The 27,249-nt window shown below is 37.1% G+C and overlaps 2 protein-coding genes across 12 annotated transcripts in view; one reads left to right on the top strand and one right to left on the bottom strand.

Annotated features, from left to right (window-relative positions):
• The window catches only part of LOC131683312 (alpha-tocopherol transfer protein), a 265,987-nt gene that overhangs the window by 116,443 nt on the left and 122,295 nt on the right, over positions 1-27,249 (bottom strand). The window lies entirely within an intron of this gene.
• LOC131683311 (putative nuclease HARBI1) lies at positions 1,004-26,468 on the top strand. Of its 7 annotated transcripts, none has more exons than XM_058965169.1 (9): positions 1,004-1,262; positions 1,327-1,355; positions 5,395-5,744; positions 22,325-22,440; positions 22,514-22,864; positions 24,640-24,921; positions 25,030-25,423; positions 25,481-25,625; positions 25,683-26,468. In XM_058965169.1, exons 6-9 carry the CDS (start codon positions 24,809-24,811, stop codon positions 25,949-25,951), a joined length of 921 nt encoding a protein of 306 aa, XP_058821152.1. In that variant the 5' UTR covers positions 1,004-1,262; positions 1,327-1,355; positions 5,395-5,744; positions 22,325-22,440; positions 22,514-22,864; positions 24,640-24,808; the 3' UTR covers positions 25,952-26,468. The 7 variants fall into 7 exon arrangements, 6 of the variants coding, with proteins under 6 accessions (XP_058821152.1, XP_058821151.1, XP_058821149.1 ...); XM_058965168.1 differs by having other exon boundaries at positions 5,241-5,744; XM_058965166.1 differs by having other exon boundaries at positions 1,005-1,262; positions 1,327-1,911; positions 2,103-5,744.

Raw genomic sequence — 27,249 nt, 5'->3', positions numbered from 1 at the left:
CTAATTCTAAGATAGCTGTGTAATTTCTCATAAAAGCTTGTATCTTCTTTTATGTACCAAACTATATTGTTAGTTTTAAGATAACTGTAAATATTTCCTAAAAAACTATTACTATTGAATTCCTTGTTTTAAAATTTTTCATAAAAAAAAATCTTTTGCCCCCTCTCTTATATATAGATTTTTTTTTCTAGTCTTAAGATAGCTGTAAATTTTTTCTCTTTTATAAAAAAAATATTTCAACATTGTAACCTCCTAGTTTTAAGATATTCAAAATGGAAAAACAAAAGAATTCGGCACCGCCAAGCTAACGCATTTGTGCCTATCAAATAAACGAAATGAATAAAAAAAATATTGAGATCAACAACGAAAAAATCGTTCATTTTAGTAATCATCTATTATATATTAACGTTCAACTCATTGTTTGATAATTTTACCGATCACTCTTGTTTAGCGTTAGCAATGAATAAAAATCATAAGATGTAATTCAAAAAAGATCGGAAGGCATAGTTTGTTCTCGGGAAAAAAATTTTGTTTGTAGAAACCGATGATTTTGTGTTAAACTTCTTAGGAGATCGTACTATTGTGTAGTTGGGCAATTGCTTTTATCCTCCATTCTCAGTGCTGCGGAAAACAACCTTTAACTGAATCAGTTATAGCTGAATTGCTTTATGTAAGGGAAGAGCATAGTGTAACAATATTTTGGCTAGCGCATACCCTGGTATTACAGACCCAATATTATCACAGGCAGTTGTTGGATTGGCTTCGGTTTTCCCGATTCTAAATCGTGAATTAAGTTTCCGCTATCCTCTTTCGATGAGTTTTTCCAGTTTTAGCAGTGTCTGATGTTGAACAGAGAAAGTGAAAATGAGCTAACTAGATTGTAGCAAATACAAATTAAATACGCCAAGGTCCCATACAAAAGGGTCTCCATTTCTTGGCTCATCAAACAATCAAATTTGCCTACCCTATTCCGCTATTTCGTTTTGACAGGTTACAGTTACAGAAAAAAAATGAAACTGGCAACGATTCCTGATCAAAGCAATCCATTTGATTTTGTTTTTATTTGTCAATGAAATTATATTTTTTCACTTGGAGTGAAAAAATATGATTTCATATCGTCCATAAAATTTGCTGCGATGGTCTGCCTGGTGAGAAATGTCTAAAACGTGCTATAGCAGGGAATCGACCATCGAGCACAAACTAACTTGGTGGATCTTGGAAAAACCAGAGTCTGAATAGTGACTTGAAGATAACGATGCAAAGTAAGTGCCTCATCCCTTTAATATAAGTGCAATGAAAATCATAAATAATTTGTTTTCCACGTAGAATGTTTCAGCTGGACGGACATATTCTGTGTATGACTTCTTCGGAATTGAAAACATCGGCGTACATTGATTTAATCGATCCAACCGTTTCAAACGCAGCTCATTGGTTTTCATACCTAACCAGACCGTCTGACCAAACAAATTTATCGATATCAATGCAACTATTTCATATGCAAAACGGTTCAACGAAGCGGCTGCTTGAGGACACATTCCTCCTTCCAAATAATCGTGCGGAAAACGGCATGGCATTGCGATAAGAGAAACATGCTAAAACTTTAAACGGCGCCCATATTTTCAAGGATAAACACTGTTTAATGTTATTGTCAAGAAAGTAATCCGAGATAAAGGCTAGTTTACAGCTCGGAAAATGTGTCACGGGATTGGGTCCCTGTGTATTTTAAATGGAGCTCGAGATTTCAAATCCCGAAGCGGGAAACAAGTGTACACAAAAATGTCAGTTTTCACTAACCGCGGGAAACATCACGGGATTTTAAACTCTCCATACAAAAATCCGCCCAGGAACAATTCAACATAAATTGTTTCCGACGGGGAAAATAGTATTTTTATACTAGGTTTGCAATTCGGAGTAAGTTTGATACTAGGTTTGTTCCAGTACTAGGAGAAACTGGAAGTACTCCGGAGAAAATCGTTCCTGTACTCTCGTCTTCTCTTTTTTTCTTTTTCTGGTAGCAAACCGCAGTAAAAAGGAGCAAGTATTTTTGCTTTTCCGGAGTGACTTCCGTGTACTGGAACAAACCTACTCTTTGTATTTTTCAGAAGCAGCAGAGTTTTTGGTTTGGCAGTTTGGAGCGATCTCGGCGAAAAAATTTTCCTGATCAAATCCCGTGCGAAATCTCGTGCCCCTTTTCCCGAACATAAAGCCTGAATTGATGAGGGTTGTGAGATACAAGGTTCAGTCGGTAGGCCTACAAACCAATCCGACACTACACACCATGCCAGCCAAAAGTTGTTCAGTAATTTCTTTCGACGACTTGCACAGTAAGGTGACACTATGCTATATTTCACTCTAAGGAGAAAAATTAGGTAAACAGTAACAATAAAGTGATCGTTTACGAGCGGTCTATCGAGAAGCAAGTGTTTTTTCCAGTCCGTCAGTGTTAGATAAAGAATCGTACTAATCCCCGTTCAAGGTTATCTTGCACATTCTCTACCTCTCGAGGTTTCGGACTTTTTTCTTCTTTTGTGCGTGTGTTAACCGTTAGGCCGCATTCTTCAGCCTATTGTTCGCATAGTGAGGATTGAATAATAGCCAGCTATATAAGCTGGACTGGTGCGTCGTGGGAAACAAATTTACAGATAAGTAAAATCTACCTCTTTTGACACATTTACGGCTTATTACCGTCTGCGCGGGTGCGAACCCCGTGCGTCGACGGTGTCGACCACCCTCAACAAACATCTATGCTCACTTGTCTCCTAACGAGGACGAAGCTGATGACCCACAAGAGGGAACATTTACTAGGGTGCCTAGAAGCTATAGGAAGAGGAGTAACATTTCCTCTCCTAAAGTTCCTTGTAAAGGCCAGAAGGTGTCCCTAGACGGGGCTCCGAAATTGACATCCCTTGGAAGTGTTGCAACCAAGCCGAAGCAAGTAGCTCCTGGTCTCGGAGGATTAAACTCAGAGAAGGAGTTCCCAGCACTTCCCGAAACATCAAAAATCCCAAGTGTTCCTCTGTTTCAGTTCGAGAATAATGGCGGCACTGGAATTATCTATCTCTCGGACATTGTGAACTGGATAATAAAAACTTTCAATATAACTGATCCTATTAAAAGTCTGTTGTTAGCTCTTCTACCTACAGTAAGCGATTGCATCCTTCGATGGCTAACTCATCGAACGAGGTCACGGATTTGATCACTGTTCTACAGTGGAATTGCAGAAGTATCATCCCAAAAATAGATTCTTTCAAATTTTTAATTAATAGCTTGAGATGCGATGCATTCGCTTTATGTGAAACTTGGTTTACTTCCGTTATAAACCTTAACTTCCACGATTTTAATACTATTCGCTTGGATCGAGTTACCCCCTACGGAGTACTTTTGGGGATCAAAAAATGTTATTCCTTCTACAGAATTAACCTTCCCTCAATTCCAGGCATTGAAATTGCCGCTTATCATGTAACAATCAAAGGCAAAGATCTTTGCATAGCTTCCATATATATTCCCCACAACACCGCGATTGGGCACTGCCGGCTACATGACATCATAGAATCCCTGCTTGCACCGCGACTTGTTTTAGGAGACTTTAACTCTCACGGTGCGGAATGGGGTTGCCTTTATGATGATAACCGTTCTTCTTTAATTCATAATATTTGCGACAACTTCAATATGATAATTTTAAACACGGGTGAAATGACACGGATCCCTCCCCCACCAGCGCGCCCAAGTGCATTAGATTTAAGTGCATTTGCTCGACCTCGCTACAGTTGGATTGCGGGTGGAAGGTAATCCCTGATACCCACGGTAGCGACCATCTGCCGATCGTAGTCTCGATCACCAATAGTTCAAGACCATTGGAATCAATCAATATTTCGTATGACCTCACACGAAATATCGATTGGAAGAGCTATGCGGCCGCGATATCCGACAACATCGAATCTACCCAAGAACTTCCTCCGGAGGAAGAGTACAGCTTTTTGGCTGGCTTGATTCTCGACAGCGTGAATCAAGCTCAGACTAAGCCAGTACCCGGCGAGAACATACAAAAACGTTCTCCCAATCCCGCCTCGACAATTGGGTTGAAGAAAATGGCTTACTGTTAGATACACAATTTGGCTTTCGCAAGGGCAAAGGGACGAACGATTGTCTTGCGTTGCTCTCAACCGAAATTCAAATGGCCTATGCTAGCAAAGAGCAGATTGCATCAGTATTCCTAGATAAAAATGGGGCTTTTGATTCAGTTTCTATCAACATTCTTTTAGAGAGGCTGCACCAGCATGGTCTTTCAGCGACTTTAAACAACTTTTTACTAAACTTGTTGTCGGAAAAGTACTTGCATTTTTCGCATGGTGAATTATCGACATCACGATTTAGTTACATGGGCATTCCCCAGGGCTCATGTCTAAGCCCTCTGTTATACAATTTCTATGTCAACGAAATTGATGAATGTCTTGACAATTCCTGCACGTTAAGGCAACTTGCAGACGATGGCGTGGTTTCTGTAACGGGACCCAAAGCTGTCGATCTACAAGGACCATTACAGAATACCTTGGACAATTTGTCTGCTTGGGCTATTAAGATGGGTATCGAATTCTCAACGGAGAAAACTGAGCTAGATGTATTTTCTAGGAAGCGTGAACCAATTACAGCTTCTATTAATGGGTTAAACTATAACTCAGGTCTTCACAGTAAAATATCTAGGGGTCTGGTTCGACTCGATAGGTACTGGGGGATGCCACATTAGGTATCTGAAACAGAAATGCCAACAAAGGATCAACTTTCTTCGTACAATAACCGGAACGTGGTGGGGTGCCCACCCAGGAGACCTAATTAGGTTGTATCAAACAACGATACTGTCGGTAATGGAATACGGATGCTTCTGCTTTCGCTCCGCCGCGAACATACATTTCATTAAACTCTAAAGAATTCAGTATCGTTGTTTGCGTATCGCCTTAGGGTGCATGCAGTCGACCCATACGATGAGTCTCGAAGTCCTGTCGGGCGTTCTCCCGCTGAAAAATCGATTTTGGGAATATCGATTACTCATTCGATGCGATATCTTGAACCGGTGGTGATTGAAAATTTTGAAAGGCTTGTTGAGCTCAATTCCCAGACCCGTCTCATGTCCCTGTTCTTTGACTACATGACGCAGAATATTAATCCTTCTCCTTACAATCCAAACCGTTCGCATTTCATAAATACTTCTGAATCTACTGTTTTCTTCGACGCATCCATGAAAGACGAGATCTGTGGAATTCCGAACCACATACGCCCACAAGTGGTTCCAAACATTGCGAAACTTTGCGAGGGTGGCTGGAAAGGGATGTATGTCAAGTTGGACGGCTTCTCTGAAGAATCGGTTAACGTTTCGACAATCTTCGATATTGGCAAAAGTAGTGAGTATACAGCAGATGTCGGTCAGTGGGCTAGCAACGGCAGTTAAGGAGGAAAAACACGAAGTTGGAGAAAATCGGGATATCGTTGTCTAGAGAAATTTTAGCGCCGATGATTATTCCGTTAGAGTGGCAGCGAAATGGATCGCGAAAATGGGCATCGGTATAAGGTGAAATACTGCCGCCAAGAAGTCCTCAGCACCAGCTAGCAGATAAATAGGAACGACTAGCACCAAGAAGGACAAGAAACCCGGCGAAGGTGGTTGTAAACAGATGTAAATCCTTATGGTCGACACCCCCGGATCGGTTCATGTACCAACAGGGTACGATATTTGCAGCAGACCTGAGCAGGTGAGATATATCGCGAAGGTTTGACAGCAAGTAAGGAAAATTTGACAGCAAGTAAGGAAAAGTAGCTATGGATAAAAACATGACGATTAACACAAAACAAAATAAGCAAGAACACAATCCTTACTAAAGCAGTACTTAACGGTTGCCTCGTGATGGATGAGGATTACGAGATACAAGAGGTTTAAATTTAGTCGGATGGCTTAACAACTACTACAAACCAATCCGAATCCACCACGAGCCAACAGGCAATGCACAGTGGTCGGAAATGCCAAAAACGTCACTAGAGGCCAAACCATTGAATATATTCATAGGGTATCTTTGGAGGAATCGTTCGTATGAATATTCCCCACAGTCTGATAAAAATTAAATTGAGGCATGGTTTACTATGATTGAACTAGAAACATTAACTTTTTATACTGACGAGGTAGAAAGTTGGTGTCTTCGACAAAGTTTTAGGAATGCTCATAGTGAAGAAATTTGTTGAACAACTTGAGCTTGTAGGACTTAATGTTATCGATTTATAAAGCGTTTTCTAAGGCAAACCCCTTAAATTTAGCTTTTTAATATAGCTTTTTTCGCTGTGACTTTTCGTTCAAACGATGTTCCAGACAAATGTTGAGGTATTAAAACCACATAATATTGTTGAAGACTGCATGTGAAAATTAAATTATTGTTGAAGACTGCATGTAAAAATATCGTTGATTACTGCATATAAAAAATTACCTGAAATCGGCGGCGCGGCGCACACCTTTTATAAAAATACTCATTCGTTTTAGAGTTCTTGAACAATTTTAATTTTCTTTTTCACTAAGTTCAACTAGGTATAAGAGAGAAAGGTGCAAACCAAAATGGACCAGAAGGCACTATTTTCAATTTCCGGACTACGCATAATAAAGGTATGAAAGTTTTAAGCTCATTTTGTAATGTTCTTTTACTTGGGTATTTTTACTTCAACAATATTATGTGGTTTTAATGGCTCCACATTTGTCTGGAGCACGGTTAGCACGAAAAGTCACAGTGGAAAAAGTTATATTAAAAAAAATTGAGGGTGTTGCCATAGAAAACGCTTTACAAATCTATAACATTAAATCCTACAAGTTCAACTAGTTCAACAAATTTCTTTATTACAAACATTTCTAAAATTTTGTCGAAGACACCAACTTTCTACCTCGTCAGCAAAAAAAAGTTAATTTTTTTAATTTGATCGTAGTAAGCCATGCCTAATTTTAATTTTTATCAGGTTTTGGGGAATATTCTTACGAACAATTCGTCCAAAGATAACCTGTGAATATATTCGATGGTTTGGCCTCTAGTGAATTAAGTTCACGTTTTTTGGGGTTTTCGACCACTATGCAACGTTGTCTTTTGATGACTCCTTCTCGATAACAAACATTTACCCAATTTGTTGAGCAGAGTCGTTTGGCTCACAAGACTAGGTTCAGGCCTCTGAAAAAATCTTCAAAGTTTGAGGGTTTCTGTACGTTTTTTTAAAAAATAAACGTTAAAAAATCAAACCCCCCTCCCCCCTAGAGATTTTTCTGCGCACGGGCCTGGAGGAAACCAATTAGCAATTTTACACATCGCGTCTTTAGATAATGGATTTGGCTTGCAAGTATAACAATTAAAAGCCGAATGGGGCAAGAAGTGTAGATTCAACGTCACTGTCCGTTTCCACTCAATTATATACAGTAACACAATCTCATTTTCGTACACCGCTATGCGGAATGCTTATATATATATATATATATATATATATATATATATATATATATATATATATATATATATATATATATATATATATATATATATATATATATATATATATATATATATATATATATATATATATATATATATATATATATATATATATATATATATATATATATATATATATATATATATATATATATATATATATATATATATATATATATATATATATATATATATATATATATATATATATATATATATATATATATATATATATATATATATATATATATATATATATATATATATATATATATAGAAATAGTTTGTACTACAAATGCTCATTTTTTGAAAAATCATCATTCATTCAAACAATTATAAATTTACTCTAAACGTTTTTTGTACGCCTTATGCTTTAGGTTCCTCTCCTTATCGAATTTCCAATATCCGCCATTTCTTAGTAAAAAATACCATTTTATGGAAGCGTTGCTTTAAAATTTAATTTAAAGATATTCATTTTAAAATACACATTCTGCTCCATCATTCCACCAATGAAGATTAAATTTCTAGCACTTCTAGTGGACATATAATCCCCCATACAAAAAGTCCACAGTCTCTGCGCTTGGCTGATGTTATAAGGCTTTTACGTCCAGGTCTGAGTTCGATTTTTCTTCACTCGAAACAACAGCCATTTGAGTCAAAGATGTTGAATTCGGACTCGCCAAAGTTTACAATCTTTCCAATATTCCGATAAAATGTTTCAATGTTGTTTAGTAAATAAAAAATCAATTCTTTGTTCTTCTCATTGATGAACAGCTTCTTGCTCAGCACACAGGCATTGTAATTGTCCATTCTCCATACATTACGAGCCGTACCAGAGCAGACTTATACTTAAATGCTATGATTCAATTTATTTACCATGTATATAACATTAATTACTCGATTTTCCCAAATTTTTCTAATTAAAAATTGTTTATCTCGCATCGTAAATTATTTACAGCTGAAGTCTTTCGCAATATCTGCTCTACGTTTCGCCACATCAAAGTTTTTAACAATATTTTAAATAGTTGGACGCAACCTTTGAACAATTTCAAAGATTCCATTAAGTGATTTACCTGCATTTTAGTGAGTAATAATTAGTTTTCGTCCCATAATGGCAGCTAGTTTACTTTTTTAACCATTACGTTAATTTGAGGGAATTTCCTAAACTTGTGTAAAGGAAACTGCGCCAATGAACACTTTTCTGTAGTCATAAAATCTATTTTTCTAAGTAAAACAAAAATATAAAGAAATAACAGGTCTTAAAATTGACAAATTAATCGACTTTTCAAAAGTGTACGAATATGAAATTGTGCCATTTTCACACCAAGTAATGATTTTTTATGTGTAGTGTACGGAAACTTGCACACTTTAGATTACAAATGATAAGAAAATGACAAATGATGTTTCTACTACCACATTTACAAAACAATATCTATATTAAATAGCACAGACATTTATGAAACAATATTAAACATATACACTAGAGGCGTACGAATATGAGCTTGTGTCACCGTATGGTAAGAAAGGAGAAAGGAGTGTTTTGTTTCTACATACCTATTTGTTGATTGTTGCAAACAAGCTATTTAAAAAAAGAGTATATGTTCTGTTTTCGTAAATACCGAGATAAACTTTGTGATCAAGTTCCGAAGATTACTTTAAATAAAGCATAAATGCACATTGGATACCAGTGTTTACTCACTATTCAGCATTAAATGTTTGGGAATATTTACTAATTTACTTTTAGCTCAATTGAAAGAAAAATTTAAAGATGGGATGAACTCAGAAAATTAAGGGATCACGATAGAAAGGATAAAAATGGGGGTGAAATCTGATGGGAATGATCAATTTAGGGTGTGTGTTTCACCAGACCGGGCCAGAAAAAAACTGAGATTTCGTCGCAAATTGCGGATTTACGAAATAAATTACCATAGGCCAAGTTTAAAAAAGTCTGCTGTCGGGTTTTTGTAATGAAACCGTCAAAATACGAATAAGGGCCTAGAGAAACTGAAATTCCGTTCCGATTCCGTTCCGCTTTGACGTTGTGGATGGCTGTGGAACTTATGTTCAGCCCTGCTCATACATCAAATCCAGAGCAAAACAAATTGGTCATCTCTTTTGCTCCCGTCAATTTTTCTTTCTTGCGTCTTCATAAGTAACACAACCCGACGGAAAGAGATAAAATATAAGTGGACAATCAAAACAATATTCATATCTTGATTCATATTCAATATTTTAATATTCCTTTCATAGTGCAGTAGTGTGTTAATAAAAGAGTATTACCACAATCCTTAATAATATAATAGACTGGTTGCAGCAGAGTTTGTGGAGTGATTTTATCAAGGATTCCGTTTAAGGTTCAAGTTACCGTTTTTAAGCATGTGTTAGAATTGAACGCTTGGTAGTGTGCGTAGGAAAATTTGTGTTCAGCTTTGCCACCGGATTATCCATATAAACCTTTTTAAAACTCTAAAAGAAGAATATCAGTCGATTTATTAGATCATCACGATTCAATTCATGCAAAATACCTGTTGGAAAAACCATCGGCTTAGCTGGATGGTGCTTTTGAAAAAGTGGCTGTGGTTTTTTCATTGCGCAGTTGTGTTGCGTACCCCCGCTCGGTGTGGTAGTGTGAAAAAAAATCACAGCCACTTTTTCAAAAGCACCATCCAGCTAAGCCAATGATTTTTCCAGCAGGTATTTTGCATGAATTGAATCCTGATGATCTAATAAATCGACTGATATTCTTCTTTTAGAGTTTTGAAAAGGTTTAAATGGATAATCTGGTGGCAAAGCTGAACACAATTTTTCTTACGCATACTACCAAGCCTTGAGGTAACTTGAGCCTTAACTCGGTGATATGTAAAAAAAGCCAAAATCTTCATTTGTTTTGGGAGAAATTGTCATAGCCTTATTTGTTTTCTTAGTGATCCCGTTGTCTACATTGTTGTTGAATTGACTCGGAAACTAAATACTGCAATTAGCTGTTTTACAGAAGCTATTGATTGCAGTGGAATTTTATTGCTAGAAGTGCATCAAAATAAATGAGAGAAGGTGGTGGTGTGAACAACCGGATGATCCAGTAGTTGGAGTTCAAATAGTGGTTCGCTTTCTACAGTGGTGAAAGATAGCTGCTGAATACCCGAAATGCCCTACAGGAACTGTGCCATCGATGAGGTGAGATTGGTTCGACTTCGATGTTGATTCCAACATCTTTTAATGGCTTTGAAATTAGCAAATTTTAATTGTTGTTTTACTTTTACATTGATATCAACAAAAAATGAAAACAACAACACAAATCCTGTTAAAGATTAGATATACATACGATTAATTAAATTAAATGTTTAAAATTATCCGCTAGCATCCGGTCAAGTATGGTTTTCTTTAATCAATTATTTCAATGTTGATCATTGTTTGTCAAATCTACTCATTTCAATATTAGTCAACCAATCGAACATCAACATCCACTTTGGATACCCTGGTACGAAAAACTGGATTTTTATTGTGCTTGATTAGTTAACCTATTTTGTCTCCAATCTACCTTTATTTAACTGCTTTGATTTTGGATTCACTCTGCATTTGATAACCTGTGATGTGTGCATGCTGACGACCACACGCCAGCATCTATCTAAACCCGTCTAGTCGCCTAGTGAACCATCACTGAATCGGATCGCAAAAATGTGAATTTTGCTTAACACTACCAAAGAAGGTGTTGCTGCTCACCTGCGCATTCTCGGCAATTTGATTAGTAACTGAGCATTTATTTCCTCCCATCAGCACAACGTATAGAAACAAAAGAAAGGTCTTCTTTTCAGGGAGGACCTATTTCTACGGGCAATGTTTCCCTCAGATCCAACAGAATGTTCAACTCGAGTAAGTAGCAGTTTTTGATATTCCGTGATTATGCTTTCATGACTACTCCTCCCACAGACCAAATTGTCGACTCACATCGTACACCCATTTGCACTTATGTTCCAACGGGGAATCGACCCGAAAATTATACGTTGGAACCGATATGAGCTTGTATTTATCATTTCGACAAAACTAGGTGGATATTGGCATAGGAAGAAGCTGAGGACTGCCGTGGAAATGTCAACTGAGGAAGGTGAAAAGCCTATTCTATTGATCGATATCACTAGTGTAGAATTGGTTGGAATTGTTCATTTGAACAATAGCTTCTTTTCCTAAGTCCCGGCCTGCGGATAGTGAAATGTCACAAGTTCCTACAAGATGAAAATCCAAATGTCATAAAGTCGCGTACAACAGGTATCTGACAATACGTGCTACGAATGAGCTGTCTTGTTTCATCGAGGAGTTTATTAATGATCTGACCTGGCGGAAGGTTATGCACTGTAGTTATAATATCAACCTCCAGAAGCAATCGGAACCATGGAATCATTGGATGGTAGTGGAAACTTGCTATTGTTTCGTTCGAGAATGTTGCGTGGTCTATGATAAGGTGAGTGTTTATTTGTATATTGCAATGTCTGCTGCTAGTTTACTGGATTTTGTGGTGATCCCATTATTTTTCTTCTGTGCGCTAATTCTTTTACTAGTCGTTTGTGGTAAGCATCTACCAGCTGGCAGATTACCTATGAATCGTTTAAATTGCTTGTTTACCGAGGTCGGTGGACTATTCACCTTCATTCTTGTTTACGGCCGTATCCGTCATTCGTACGAATGAATACTTTCGAACGAGTTCGAAAATGGTATTTTTGTTTACGTTCGTATCCGCACACGAACGATACGAACGTCAGGGATGCCAGGTACTTTTGTGAAATATCTGCAGCAAAATTTTGAAAAGTCTGCGAATATGTTCAAATGTCTGCGAAATATGTAAATGGAGATAAACGTACATGAAAAAAATTTGGTCGATGTTGTTATTCCAATATACGATATTACTTTTTAATTGAATTTATATTTTGTAAAGAAATTTTAGGTTAAAATTATTGTTGTATGGAGTATACTGCACAGAATCTGTGAAAATAAAAAATTAATAATTATTTGGTGATTGTTTAAGCTGCTCATTAACTTTTGTTGTTACTCACCAGAAACAAATCAATTCAATTATTGCGCATATTCTGTATCCATTTGTTTAGAATACATTTTATCGGTGAATCGATTTCTTGCGCCATCAGTAACATCGACCACTCCGTTCTCCTTCTTGTAAGTTTTCACGTATTCTCTTGCTGAAAGAATACCGTGCATGGTCGTTGTAAGAAGTCTGTTGCGTGTTTTTGTCTTATTTAAGTTGTATGTCGAAAATATTCGCTCTACTGCAGCTGATGAGTGTGGGAGAGATAGCCACGATGGAACCAACATCCGGAGGTTCGGGAACGCGTAGCTACCGTCCAGACGGCGGATAGATAGCACTTCTCCCCAAAATTCTACTCCGTCATCGAAGTTTGTTTTGGTATCCCAATTGATACATATTATTTCGCGAAATTCGTCATCTATATCTTGTGCATTCCATGTAGCTGGCAAATGATCAAAGTGTTTCAGTAAAGGGTAGATGGATTCATGAATCTTTCGCTTGACGTTATTTGGATCAATTATCTCAAGGTTCGTGAATATTTCGTCATTCAGGTCAATACGTTTTTTAATCTGATGGACTACGGAAATATAAAAGTTCATCGCGGTCAACCGAAACTTGTGAATATCCTCTTTCGAAATTTTATCACCCAACTGATCAATCAAGCTTTGTACTTTGATTCCCAAATACATTTTTTCCAGTTCGCAATAATTCTGCGGGCTCAAATCGACTAACCCAATGTTCTTCAACTTATACAGGTAATCGGGTTTCAAAAAGTTGTTAAGTATGTCCTTCACAAGCCTCGTAGTTTCCGAATGCAGCTGATAAATTTGCGGATTCTCAGACTGGAATAACCGGTTAAGCCTATTTATCTTGGGTAATACATACGCTAAAAAGTTCAGATACAATTCAGTTGAAGGATTTTCCAGGTACCCTTGAACTTCTTTCATTTTCTCGAGTTGCTTGCTATCCACAGAGGCGTCTTGAAAACTGAAGTATACTTTCAGCACTTCGAATCGTTCTAAAATTCGCGTCACGACTGCTTCTAGCGACAACCAACGTGTTGCGGCTGGATGTAACATCTTCAAAGGTTTGAGATCCATAATGTTCTGCAGTTCCACGAACTTGGCCGTTCTCAACGGGCTATTGGTCAAAAACGTATATATATCTCTACACATCTGTTCAACAAATGATGGAATGTTTTTACAGGAATAAGAGGCACAGAGTGCAAACGAATGACATATACACTTAACCATAACTAGACGAGGGCAATCTTTTTGAAACAAAACTGAAACAGAATGGTTTCCGCCAAACATAACGTTAGCTCCATCTGCCGCAAAACCTATCATGTTTTTTTTGTATGGAACATCGTCCGCGATGAGTTTATTAACGATTACACCGTATATCGTGGTAGCATTCGCCTCGACCATCTCCACTACATGGTAAAAATAATCCCGAATGATTAGCTTACTATCGTTCCAAATGTATGTCCGGATGACTAGAACTAAGGCTTTTTTCGTGGACACGTCCGTGGACTCATCGATGAGCAAACTGAAGCTATTAGTTTGCATTATTTTGACAAGTTCCTCATGATGCGTATTGCCAAGAACGTTCGTAATGATGGCTGAAGCCTTCGTACGGCCTAGCGTTATGTTTCTTGCTATTTCGGAATCTGAGAAGATAGTCTTGGATAATTTGACAAAGTCATCTATATCTTTTGCCGATTTGTTGTGTTCTGCTGCCCAAGCACATATCTGTACTTCAGCATCTTTATTTTTTTTCGACGTTCCAACAAATTTGTCTAGCTTTGGAGGCATGGTTAGTTGTTTAGACTTTTTCACATGACATTCTCTTCTTTCGTGTCTCTTCATATCTGGCATACCACCACTGCAGGAAATGTTTTTGTCACAAACTTTACAATATGCGTAGTTTTCACCCTTTCGGCTAGGAAGTAGCCATTTGAATTTTGTTTGCCATGCAGCCAGCACTTTTCGTGGGTAAATTTTACTCTTTTTCTGACGTGTAGAACCTATACAAATCAAAAAACGTGAATAACTAATGTATTCAAGAGAGCTTGAATTTTTTTTTTTTTTTTTTTCGAGAGTTGTCCTACTGGAGCTGTAGAGCTAGGTTCTCGGAAGGGCTCCCCGTCAGAATCACATACTACAATTTGCAGACGAGACAGGCAATGTCGCCCAATAAAACACTGCAATAGGCCAATTGTAGCGGGCCGTGATTCTGAATGTGATATTCATTGTACGGTTCAGGCATGTGCGGGCGTAGGGAATCGCGTGTATCATCGCGAAGGGCTCGAACATTTGTACGTTAATGTGCTCGATCGCGTGTGCGTTTGTATGTCGCGTGTGCTAACGTGTAACTTCGCGTGCATAAATTCTATTTCATAACCGTGTGCCTTTCGCATATTCGCGTGTGTTCTAGAATAATCGCGCGCGGACCGTGAATCTGATACTTAATTTTTTGTGTACGGTTCAGATTCCAGAAGGAAGTGGGCTCTTCCATATCATTAGAGTTCCCAATCATGTCGTCGTAGAACGCGTGGTCTAGTGGATATGAGCTTTATTTTTTTTATTTGATTGGTCCAACTGAATGTATAGACCTAAATTGCTAGAATGAAGGTTAAAGATTTCCGGACGTGACCGATTCATGATCGCGCATTTGCGGGTTGGCGTTTGAGATCGCGTTTGTAACTTCGTAAGTACTAAAACGTTCACACAATTGCCGCAGTGTTATCAAGTTTACGCGATCGCGGGCATAGGTGTGCGTAGATGATCGCGAAGGGCTTAAGCGTTCGTATGTTGACGTGTTTGTCGCGTGTATGTGACTTCGTATGTATAAATTCGATTTTGAAACCCTGCGGCGATTCATATATTCGCGGACCGTCATTCTGATCTTTAGTTTTCGGTGTACGGATCACATTCTGACAGGGAGAGAGTTACCCCATATCACTAGAGTTTCCGGCCATGTCGCCATGGAACGTTTTGTCTAGTGGATATGGTAGTTATTTTTCAATTTTATTATTTTTTTAATAATTAACAAGGACCTAGATTGTTTGTACCGAGGATAGATACTTCCGGACGATCCCGATTCATGATGGCGCGGGAGTTTGTAGGTTGACACTTGAGATCGTGTTGGTAAGTTTATGAGTGCTGAGATTTTCACCTTATCACCGGGGTGTAATCATGTTTGCGAGTTCGTATGTTGCTTGGAAAATCGCGAGGGGCTCTAACGTTTGTGCGCTGACGTGATTTTGTAACGTATGTTCTTGAATGGTTGCGCGAACCGTGAGTCTGATATTAAATTTTCAGTGCGCGGTTTGAATTCTGACAGAGAGTGGGATCGTTTATATCGATAGGGTTCCCGGTCATGTCGCCATGAGACGTGTTGTCTAATAGGTATGGGCGTATTTTCTTAAATGGTCTAGCTGAAGGCATGGACCTAGGCTTCTAGGATCAAGGATAGACTTTCGGACATGACCGATTCGTAATCGCGTGCACGATGGCATTTTTGTAGATTCCCGCTGAGACCGCGTTTGAGAATGTGTGAGTGTTAAGACGTTCACTATCACCATCTTTGTTGACCCAGCTGAAGGCGGGTGTAGAATGGCAGTATAGGACTCGAAAAGAAGAAATAAAAGACAATATATGAGAGACGTAATAGATTAGATAGGTACAAGATACAGCTGAAGTTATGATCATCACATGAGACATACATTAGTACTTCAAACACTACTAATACTTGAATAGCCAATCACCACACATAGCACATCCTTTCTCAATTATCTATTTGTTACTGGTTGATTGTTGGTTATGAGCTGGTGAATAGAGGAAAGGTATAGAACAGACAAAAGGCTCATATCAGCCCTCCCGGCCTCCCCGACACACCACTATCGAGGCGTATTGTAATCAACATCTTGAAGCGGGCTTCTTATATAAATCAAATCCTCAGTAGTCATAATGTTTGGTGGAATATTAACATGAGAACTAATTAACCTCTAGTAGTAGAACTTGGTGCAAATAAAAACTAAAAAGAGCGAAGGTCCTTATATTTAGATAACTCAATTGAATATATTGTGGCTTGATGATGTTTACAATACCGTCAATCCCATCAACCTGCGAGAGGGTGTATTCAAGAGAGCTTGAATTTGAATAAATATTCTGTAGCATTACATAAACAGTTTGAATACTTCGATAGCAAAAATGTAAATAAACGTAAATATATTGATTTAATAAAATATTCTATTTGATCTATGCACATTAATATTGTTGCTATGAATTGAAAATATTGTCGCAGTAATCACGATTTCTTATTCCAACATATTTTCCAAAGTTTTGGCATCACTGAAGTGAACGGACCCAGTTCAGCTCAGCCGGAAATGAACCGGAATTCTGGATGGTCCCAGTTCGCATTCCGGCTCCAGTGATACAACCGATTCAAGTTAGAATCGGTTGTGTCACTGGAGCCGGAATACGAGTTGGAACCAGCCGTAATTCCAGTTCATTTCCGGCTGAACTTTACTGTGCAGACTAATGTATTCCCCGTAAGAACCAAATAACCGTTCAACCGACGTCTATCGTTGGACCCGTGTTAAGCGATTTTGAGGCAACGGGCTTCTCATTGGGTTAGCTGGTATTAAGCAATTCACGTTTGTTAGACTGTGCTGGGGTTTGCAAACAGTTTGTTTTGCTCTGCCCCTGGAATTAATTATATTTAATTGACGATTTTATTGGACGTCGCGGCTACCGAATAATGTTAGAAGAAAACATCTGATTCGAAAAGTCCCTAGATCGCCTAATTTGTCTAGCATTATGACAGGTGATGTAGAGTAATCGTGTCAGTCCGATACGCAGGACATTTAATCTAACAAATGACTCTGGACGGTGTGTGAAAAAATTCTAAAACTGTCCGGTTTTAGAATCGAGTCGCCCTAGGTTCGCTCCAATGTTTACAATATGTATACAAAAGTGAATGTTCTGAGCAAACCTAGAGCAACTCTGATTTAAACGTTCACGGTAATCGATTAGTGTTCCTTGGTTGATTTTCTGCTGCTTTTGTCAGCATCACAACGTGCGGAACACAGAGGCCTATTTTATGGTCAATTACTTGCAAGAAATTTCAGTAAACAGCATGGACGAGAATTACCGAAACGGAAAAACCACCATATGTTGCCAGTGAACTAGTGGAAATAACCCACGAGAAGAGATACTACTATATTTGGAGAATAGCGCTAAATATTTCCAGTCAAACATTTCCGGTGACACCGACTATTTTATATTGGGTTGTCATACCACAATCAGATGTTTTTTCATCTACGCTGTGACGATAACTAATTCATTCAATCATTCCCAGCTAGGATATGTCCTATTAACCTTTTTAGCGAATTCTGGCGATCAATTAGTCAAATCGATCAATTTTCTTAATTCACCCTCAGACATCGAACTAGAAACCAACGGATTAAGCGCCTTTTCAGTGCTATGGCAAGCGTTCAACAGAAATTTCATAGTTTTTGCAAACGTTCATAAGATTACACTTCGCAGTTTCGATTCGAATGCTATTTAATCCATATATTCACCAGGGTGTTCCTCTTGTCAACTTGAACCATTTCAAATACATTGGTCTATTTGATTAAGAACGCCGCAGTACAGGAAATGGTTTTAAGTACGGGAAGGGAACACAAAAATTATCTTCATGTAATGAATTTTTGTGACAATTCATGAAGAAGTTTTCCTTTCTTGTTTGATCGTTTCGGAATGAGCGTACATAAGTGAACCAAATTATAATGCGTAGTCGGAGAAGGATCGAATACAAGCGAAACATCCTACCAAATATTACATTCCGTTGAAAAATGAGAGCAAAATCTTAAAAATAAAAAATGACTTACCAATAACCTTCGTAGACCGTAGTTGACGATCTTGGTTGTCATCGGAAGTACCACAGGAAGCAGAGTCAGATTCGGTATTATCATTCGTGCGGTTTTGAGAAACCTCTGAAATAAGACATTTTAATTTAAAGGCACCCAAAAAATATCAAATGAATTACCATCAATCACTGTTACTGCATGAAACTCATCATTTTTGCGATCCGAGGCGTCAGTAGAAAAACAAGCCACTTTGCGTTCCGGCTTAGAACCACTCGAATCTTCAATACTGCGCTTTCTTGTGTCCAGATTCCGCTCCACTCTTCCACTTTCTAATGATGCTTTCAATGACTTACCAATAACCTCCGTAGACCGTACTTGACGATCTTGGTTGTCATCGGAAGTACCACAGGAAGCAGAGTCAGATTCGGTACCATCATTCGTGCAGTTTTGAGAAACCTCTGAAACAAGATATTTTAATTTAAAGGCACCCCAAAAATATCAAATGAATTACCATCAATCACTGTTACTGCATGAAACTCATCAGTTTTGCGATCCGAGGAGTCAGAAGAAAAACAAGCCACTTTGCGTTCCGGCTTAGAACCACTCGCATCTTCAATGCTCCGCTTTCTGGTGTCCAGATTCCACTCCACTCTTCCACTTTCTGATGATGCTTTCAATGACTTACCAATAACCTCCGTAGACCGTACTTGACGATCTTGGTTGTCATCGGAAGTACCACAGGAAGCAGAGTCAGATTCGGTACCATCATTCGTGCAGTTTTGAGAAACCTCTGAAACAAGATATTTTAATTTAAAGGCACCCCAAAAATATCAAATGAATTACCATCAATCACTGTTACTGCATGTAACTCATCAGTTTTGCGATCCGAGGCGTCAGAAGAAAAACAAGCCACTTTGCATTCCGGCTTAGAACCACTCGCATCTTCAATGCTCCGCTTTCTGGTGTCCAGATTCCGCTCCACTCCTCCACTTTCTGATGATGGTTCTGATGGCACAGAAAATGTTAATGCAGATATATATATATATATATATATATATATATATATATATATATATATATATATATATATATATATATATATATATATATATATATATATATATATATATATATATATATATATATATATATATATATATATATATATATATATATATATATATATATATATATATATATATATATATATATATATATATATATATATATATATATATATATATATATATATATATATATATATATATATATATATATATATATATATATATATATATATATATATATATATTTATATAAAATACACATAGAAAATGTCTAATTGTTATACATACCTTTTCCAGTTTCGAATTCAGCAGACCTTTCTTCAGGTGCTGATTTTTGAACTGAAAATTTGGTAAAAAAGTCGGTGAGCTTCGTTTTTTGAAAATTTTTCTTAAACATTTTGAATTTATTCAGTCACTTGAACGGAAGTTAAGCAGCTTTTAGTTTTACACCGTCGTCACCCATACACAAACAGAATTTAAAAAAAACCCTGTATGAAAAAATCGTTTAACCAACGTCTTTCGTTTCACAGAACCGTCCAACATGGTATCAACGTAGGACCTAGCATAGAATGTTTTCGAAAGAGTTGTGTCAGTCATCAAGGCGAACTCTTGCTGAGTGAGGGCGACTATCACCCAGTAAACGAAAAGGCGACTAGGCAGGTTGCAATAGATACCGACGAGCGGTAGGCGATTGAAACTTTAATCTAGGCTACCAGCCGTAACTTGCCGTTTACAACAGTAAATTATTATGCAGTTGATTGCGATGTAAATGGATGTGAAATCGTTCTTTCTACATTAAATCTACAAAAATCTGCAGAAAATTCAAATAACTGCAAAATATCTGCGAAATGGAAAAAACTGCGGAATAATAAAAAAATCTGCAGATTTGCAGACATATCTGCAGACCTGGTATCCCTGACGAACGTAGTTCGTGTGCGAAAAAGTATTGCCGCAACTGTCAAAAATTTCAACAAGATAAAAAATTACAAAGGTGACCACATTTTTCTGTATCAGTGAGGTCGAGATGTACGGGTGTCCACATTTTTTCTATGTGTGCGTTGGCTGCCAGTTTTTTGACCAAAAAAAGGAATAAAGGAGAAAATTAAGGCACATGGTCCCATACTTCATTCTGATTGGTTAGTGATGTAAATATTTGCCCTTTTGTGATCCCGGACGCCATACTTATTTTCACCACGTGCATCCATATGAAGAAGAAATGGTAATGTTATCACGGGCACACATACCTTCTATGTGCCAACTGTATAAACTATGTATGCACACACATAAGTTATATGTGCATATTGTTATAGAATCGGGTTTTATGTGCCTTATAGTTATGGAATGTAAGATTAATATTTCTTGTAAGTACACACATTAGGTTTATGTGCCAGCAAATAGTGTCTATATGCCACCGCTAATTGCAAAAATCTATGTGTAAAATCAATTGGCATAACGTTTACATTTTTATCAGTGTATGTATGAAAAAAGACCTATGTGAAAGGTCCTATATTTTTCAAAAGGACTAAATACTAAAGGGTTTACAAACCACATTAGCGCTAAACATTTCATATTTTTGGTACTGTTAACCCATTATAACCCAGCTATGTTAAAACTTTTGGTTATTTATACAATACTTCGTGAAGCGTCATATTATGCCCAAATAAGTATGGGAAAAATAAAATAATCACTTCGGAACGTTTTGTTGCGGAAAAAACCAACGTATGAAATTTCATACGCTGCGCTGATAGGGTATCAAAAAATCATTACAGAGAAAATTCGTGTAATACTCTTCTATTTAGCAGGAAATCGAATAATATATTCAACCTTGCGAGATCATTCATTTATCAGCTTTTTTGAATGATTTTAACACTTCCCCCCTCTCTCGTACCGTTTCGTCTCATGATAGGTTCGTTGGATCAAACCATCTTTCCCTTAAACTTTGTGATTATTTTAAGACAAAGAACATTTACTTACGAGAATTTACATAAAAACATATTCCGGTTAGAAGCAAGCATAATTTGCAACGTATTAAGAACTTGATACCTTTGAATGCACAGATTCAACGTTAAAATCGGCGAGAATGTTGTAAATTCCCTCCGGGTCCTAAAGAGGAAATAATTTCGCCTTAGAAAAAAAGATATCGGTTCAGCCTAGCGTATGAAATTTCATACCTTGAACTACCAGCAGAATTTTCGCAATTATTTCGCCAATTTCTTCCATTTTTTCGCACTGAGTCACATCTTTTACACTTCTCGTGGCCATTTGTTCTCAATCAGAAACAAGAGTTGGTGATTTATAAGAGAAATTTAATAATATGTATTGTTCATATTTAGGTTCGCATTTTGTCCAAGTTTGATATTCAAAAACAAAATTAAATTTTATAAAAATAGATGATTTAGCGTACACATTATAAATTATTGGGTATTAATTAACGTTCAACGAAGACTAGAAGTTTGAAAACGCGTTTATTGTATAACAAGAATGGTTCAGAAATGTGTTGTTTTTGCGTATGAAATTTCATACGCTAGGACATAATGGGTTAACCTATAGAGAATAATCCCTAGGCTATATTGGCATAATTGTTCCATCAAAACACATATTTGTTCTACAATATTAAACTTTAACCTCGTTTTTTTGCTTCGAGCTGAATATCACTTAGGACCTTTTGAATAAGTACTCTTGATTTAGTACATGTTACTCGAAATTAGTTTTGCAAACAAGAAACCAACACACACAAAAACAAATGTTTTCATCTTTCTCCTACTGCATCTTGTCTGAAACGTTTTATTTTTGATTTATTTTTCACAACAAATTTCAAATTCGACTTTCTTCTAATTTTACTAAGGCTCTTACTAGCAAGCAAATAAAATAAGAGGATATTCGAGCCCTCGTCATATTCCACCAATTGATTGGATAGCTGCGGAGCCCAGCACCGTATAATCGGCAACTAAAACGTATAAGGTTTGTCCAAAATAAATTAATAGAAAACAAGTTACCTAAAACAATTAACCGAAACCATTCTTATTTTTCGCAGGTTCCTCTAATCCTGTTGTAATGATAGTTACCAGTTCTTTGGAAAAGATATTTCATCAGAGCACCAGTGGTATCATTTACATTCAAAGTGAGCGAATCAAATCCACTGGCTTCATCAGTTCCACCAGCTTAAACCGGTTCTGGAAATGAATTTTATAATTCCACATAACGCATTGTTCATCAAATTCAGCCAGAAGATCCCGGGTCCGGTTAAATTTGACGCCAGGAACCAGACTTTCAAACCGATTATGAATGAACTGCGTAAGGATGAAGTACCGCTGTTGCACTGGATAACACGACAATCGACATGCTTTATCGAGAACAGCGCAGCTACTCGGTCGGTCCAAGCATGGTGAGAAGTTCAACGGTATTTTAAGGGTGGACAATTTGAAATCTATCTTCAGATGCCATTATGAATAAGCATAAGCATAAGAGATCGCCCGTAGTTGCTACTCCGTTATTGACCAGAACCAAATTAGGTTGCAAAATGTTCATTGGAACAACATGCTTGGGAATAACATGATGAGCCACATTGTAGGGGAGAGAGGGTAACAATGAAACACATTTTTTCTACAATTTAATTTTGATGATAATACTTGTTATTTGTGTAACCAAAAGTGATACATAGTGCCACTCTGTTGTTAACTAATACATATATTTTTTCCAGCTGGTAAAATTCACGGGAAATAACATTTTTTGGATAATAAACAATCGGTGGTAAAATGTATCAGTGTGCCCCATGGGTAGGAACTATGAAACACGATGTCGTCTATAGTGAAATATTCTACTTATAAATTTTATTCTTTTGTTTTGACGAAGAATGATCCTAACGATTTGAATTAAAGTTATATTGAGGCGAAAATCGTTTGTTTACGAAAGAATCCACTATAACATCGCGTAACATTGAACCACCATATATGCATATCAGCAGCAATCCTGAGATAAGAGACAATTTCTACAAAACTTGTCCAAATTTACTAATTTTGCACTATATGAGTAGTATTTACTGTTGAAAATCGGAACCCATTCACATTTTGAGACAGACCACAAAAACAAAAAAATAATCACTGTTCCCCATACGCCTTCGTTCCACAGTTACCCAATGGGTCTATTCATGAAAATTGTGAAATTACACAGAACCATGAGAAATTACCAAAAAACTTTGTTCGCGGCATATGTTGAGCATAAAATTTGCTATAAATAGCAATAGACTAAACATTTATTCAATAAATGGTAACTCATAAAGATGGAATAATGTTTTTCATTGCAAATTTACTCTGGCTATCACAAAACAAACAAATATCCATTAAAAGAGATACAGTTATCAGATCTCTTCCAAAATATAGCAACACGTGTAAGGAATTAGAAATCGTGAAATATGAGAGAATGAGACGATTCTGGTCATGCATTATGATTTTATTGCGAATGTTTCATAGTTCCTGCTGATCCACTGTTACCCTCTCTCCCCTACAATCTATTCTGATCTGTTGCATTCGAACTCACGTAGCTCCCATTAAGTTCTACAAGATGACGACACAAATGAACTCATGATGAATGAAGTTCATGTTTGACAATTCTCGGTGGTTTGTTTAATAATGTTTTTCATTGCAAATTTACTCTGGCTATCACAAAACAAACAAATATCCATTAAAAGAGATACAGTTATCAGATCTCTTCCAAAATATAGCAACACGTGTAAGGAATTAGAAATCGTGAAATATGAGAGAATGAGACGATTCTGGTCATGCATTATGATTTTATTGCGAATGTTTCATAGTTCCTGCTGATCCACTGTTACCCTCTCTCCCCTACAATCTATTCTGATCTGTTGCATTCGAACTCACGTAGCTCCCATTAAGTTCTACAAGATGACGACACAAATGAACTCATGATGAATGAAGTTCATGTTTGACAATTCTCGGTGGTTTGTTTACTCTGTCAGTGAGTTCGAGTGCAACGGGTGCTCACCTGTTTCATTCGAACTCACGTAACTCCCATGTAAACAAACCACCGAGAATTGTCAAAGGAAGTTCATCCGGCTCATTTTGTAGGGTTATGTAGGTTGGTGTAAAACCTAATGTAACCACCGAGAATTGTCAAACGAAGTTAATCGGGCTCATTTTGTAGGGTTATATCGCTTGGTGTAAAACCCGATATATGATAAAAAAAGTTTGAGATAACGAATCTTTACATCAGAAAAGAGCGTCTCTAGTCGAAGACTGACAGTTAAAACTATTTATCAGCTCGTGGAGACCAAAAAACTAGTGTGAAAAATGTATCAACATTTTTGCGGAATATGGATACAGTTATGCTGGGCCTAGTCTCAATGGAAGAGGAGAAACAATTTTTGAAAAGGCAACGTTCAAATTTACGAAAATATTCCGATGTTTTGGAGATGACGGATGTAGAGTAAGTGATAAAAGTTAGAATACATTAAAAAAATTAAAATAGTATGTAGTGCCAGCACTCCCGCTAATATCGTAGATCAAGTACCTACTGTATAGATGTTCATTTTAGATTCATCAAAAACTTCCGATTGAACAAACCAGCATTCAAATACATCCTGAATGAGATTTCGAACGAGTTTCCCCCTATGAAACAAGATGGGATTTCCCCAAAGGAAAAACTTGCAGCTTGTCTCCGTTTTTTTTGCCGAAGGCAGTTATCAACATGGTACGGGAAAGGATTTCGATGTAGCTGTCGCCCAACCAACATTTTCGAAGATGGATGGATAAACTTACAAATGTCGGAAGAAGAAACGCTTCGAGCAAAAAGATATTTCTATGAAAAATCCGGAATTACTGGTGTGATTATGTGTGTTGATGGAACACATATTAAAATAGTTCCACCGACGACAAATCGCAATCTTTTTTACAATCGTAAAGGATTTTATAGCCTAAATGCTATGATCGTAAGTAAATGTACTATTATGTTGTATATATTTAAATTTGTACCTAACTTTATTTAGATTTGTGACGACCAACAACGGATTCGTTTTATCGACGCAAGCTATCAGGGATCCAACCACGACTCATATATTTGGAGGCTGAGCGCGGCTCGAAAACACATGCTACAACTCCACAGAAATGGCGACAGAAACACCAGAATATTAGGTAATTCATTGTTTTATAAATAGCTTACACATTACTAATTTCCCATACTGATGTTAGGGGATGCTGGTTATCCATCTGAACCGTGGTTGATAACTCCCCACCGAGCACCGGAAGATGGAAGCGAAGAAAGCAATTTTAATAGGCGGCATAGCTTGGCAAGAAGGATTATTGAACGGACAATCGGAGTGCTGAAAAACCGTTTTCGGTGCATACTGGGCGCCCGGCAATTGCATTATTCTCCAGCCAAGTCATCGAAAATCATAAATGTTTGCTGCGCACTGCACAATATATGTTTAACATACAATAACACTCTTATTCTTGTATAAAATTATAATGCATGTTTCAATGAGATGAAAGCACGATATTTCATTTATTGAAAAATATCCCAACCAACAGAATAGCATATAGCATACATAATGCTCATAGATTATTAGTTAACAGAGCAATACAAATTAGATCAGCAGACGTGAAGAATGAAAACATTTTTAAAGTCACGCAAATAAAAATACAAAAAATGTATAACGGAATCACGTTTGAAGCAAATTTTTGTATAGGATAAGTTAAGAGCCATTCTCACTGTCACCTCACCTAGTTGGATAAGGGGACCTATTCTCACAGTTACGTCGCCTACCTAGTGATTGGAAGAAAATTTCCTTCTAGTCACTAAGTGACGTGACTGTGAGAATAGAGCCCAAGAGCGAAAAAAGCGATCACCGGAGTCACTTTGGTGACTATAGTCACTTATTGTGACAGAACGCACCTGGAAGAGCGATTCCAAGAGTACAGGGGAACAACTTGGACAAGTATGCACACTTCTTCCAAATCTCCAATTTCAATTATTAAATTATGCTATATTTCTAAAAAACTTTATGGCATCGCAGGTTCCTTTTGATTTATAAATAATACAATGCAACATTTATCATTAATTGCAGTCAATGTTTATTAATTTTCCTACAAATCATGTTCTCTCAAAAACTGCTCTCCACCTCATTTTTCTACATATTCAAATTGTTCATCTTCCTAAGCAAATTACACAGACCATTCCGGCAGCCCATCGAATATTGCGGATGCGTGGTTAGATTAATCTGCCGAATCCGGGCACTTTACCGGTATTCGATTGCGGGCCAGAACGCATTTGTATCTTCTGAATGCAGCAATTCACTGCACCGAATGACACTAACCATGTAGGTTTTCGCCACAAAATAAATCTGAGTAGTTTTACTTGCTGTAATCGGAATCGACTACAGTCCGGGATCCAAATCTACACGGTTTGGCGTCGAGTCTTGCATGCTGGTTTCATTGATACTCGCTTGTTTGCCCTAGAAGGTTTTTGAATAATTTTATCAGTTTTATCATTCTAATACATAATTGAAAAACACTTACATCACGCAGAGTATTTTATCCATAGCAATAATTTTTCAAAACAAAACTTCTGTGTTGGTTATTTTGGTTTTTCTTGTACTTTCGTTTTTAACCATTGAAAAAGGTTTTTATTGCATTAGACTTATCATAAAAAAAAACTCATGAAAAACTTGCGAACTTTCAATCAAACGAACAGTTGATTCGTCACTCTTGACTTGCGAATCACCAACGTTAAAAATAAGCGATACGACGTAAACAAGAA

The sequence above is a fragment of the Topomyia yanbarensis genome, chromosome 2, assembly GCF_030247195.1.
Source record: "Topomyia yanbarensis strain Yona2022 chromosome 2, ASM3024719v1, whole genome shotgun sequence".
NCBI classification, from domain to species: domain Eukaryota; kingdom Metazoa; phylum Arthropoda; class Insecta; order Diptera; family Culicidae; genus Topomyia; species Topomyia yanbarensis.
Note: the sequence above shows the minus strand (reverse complement) of the source record. Positions and strands in the feature narration are given on the sequence as shown.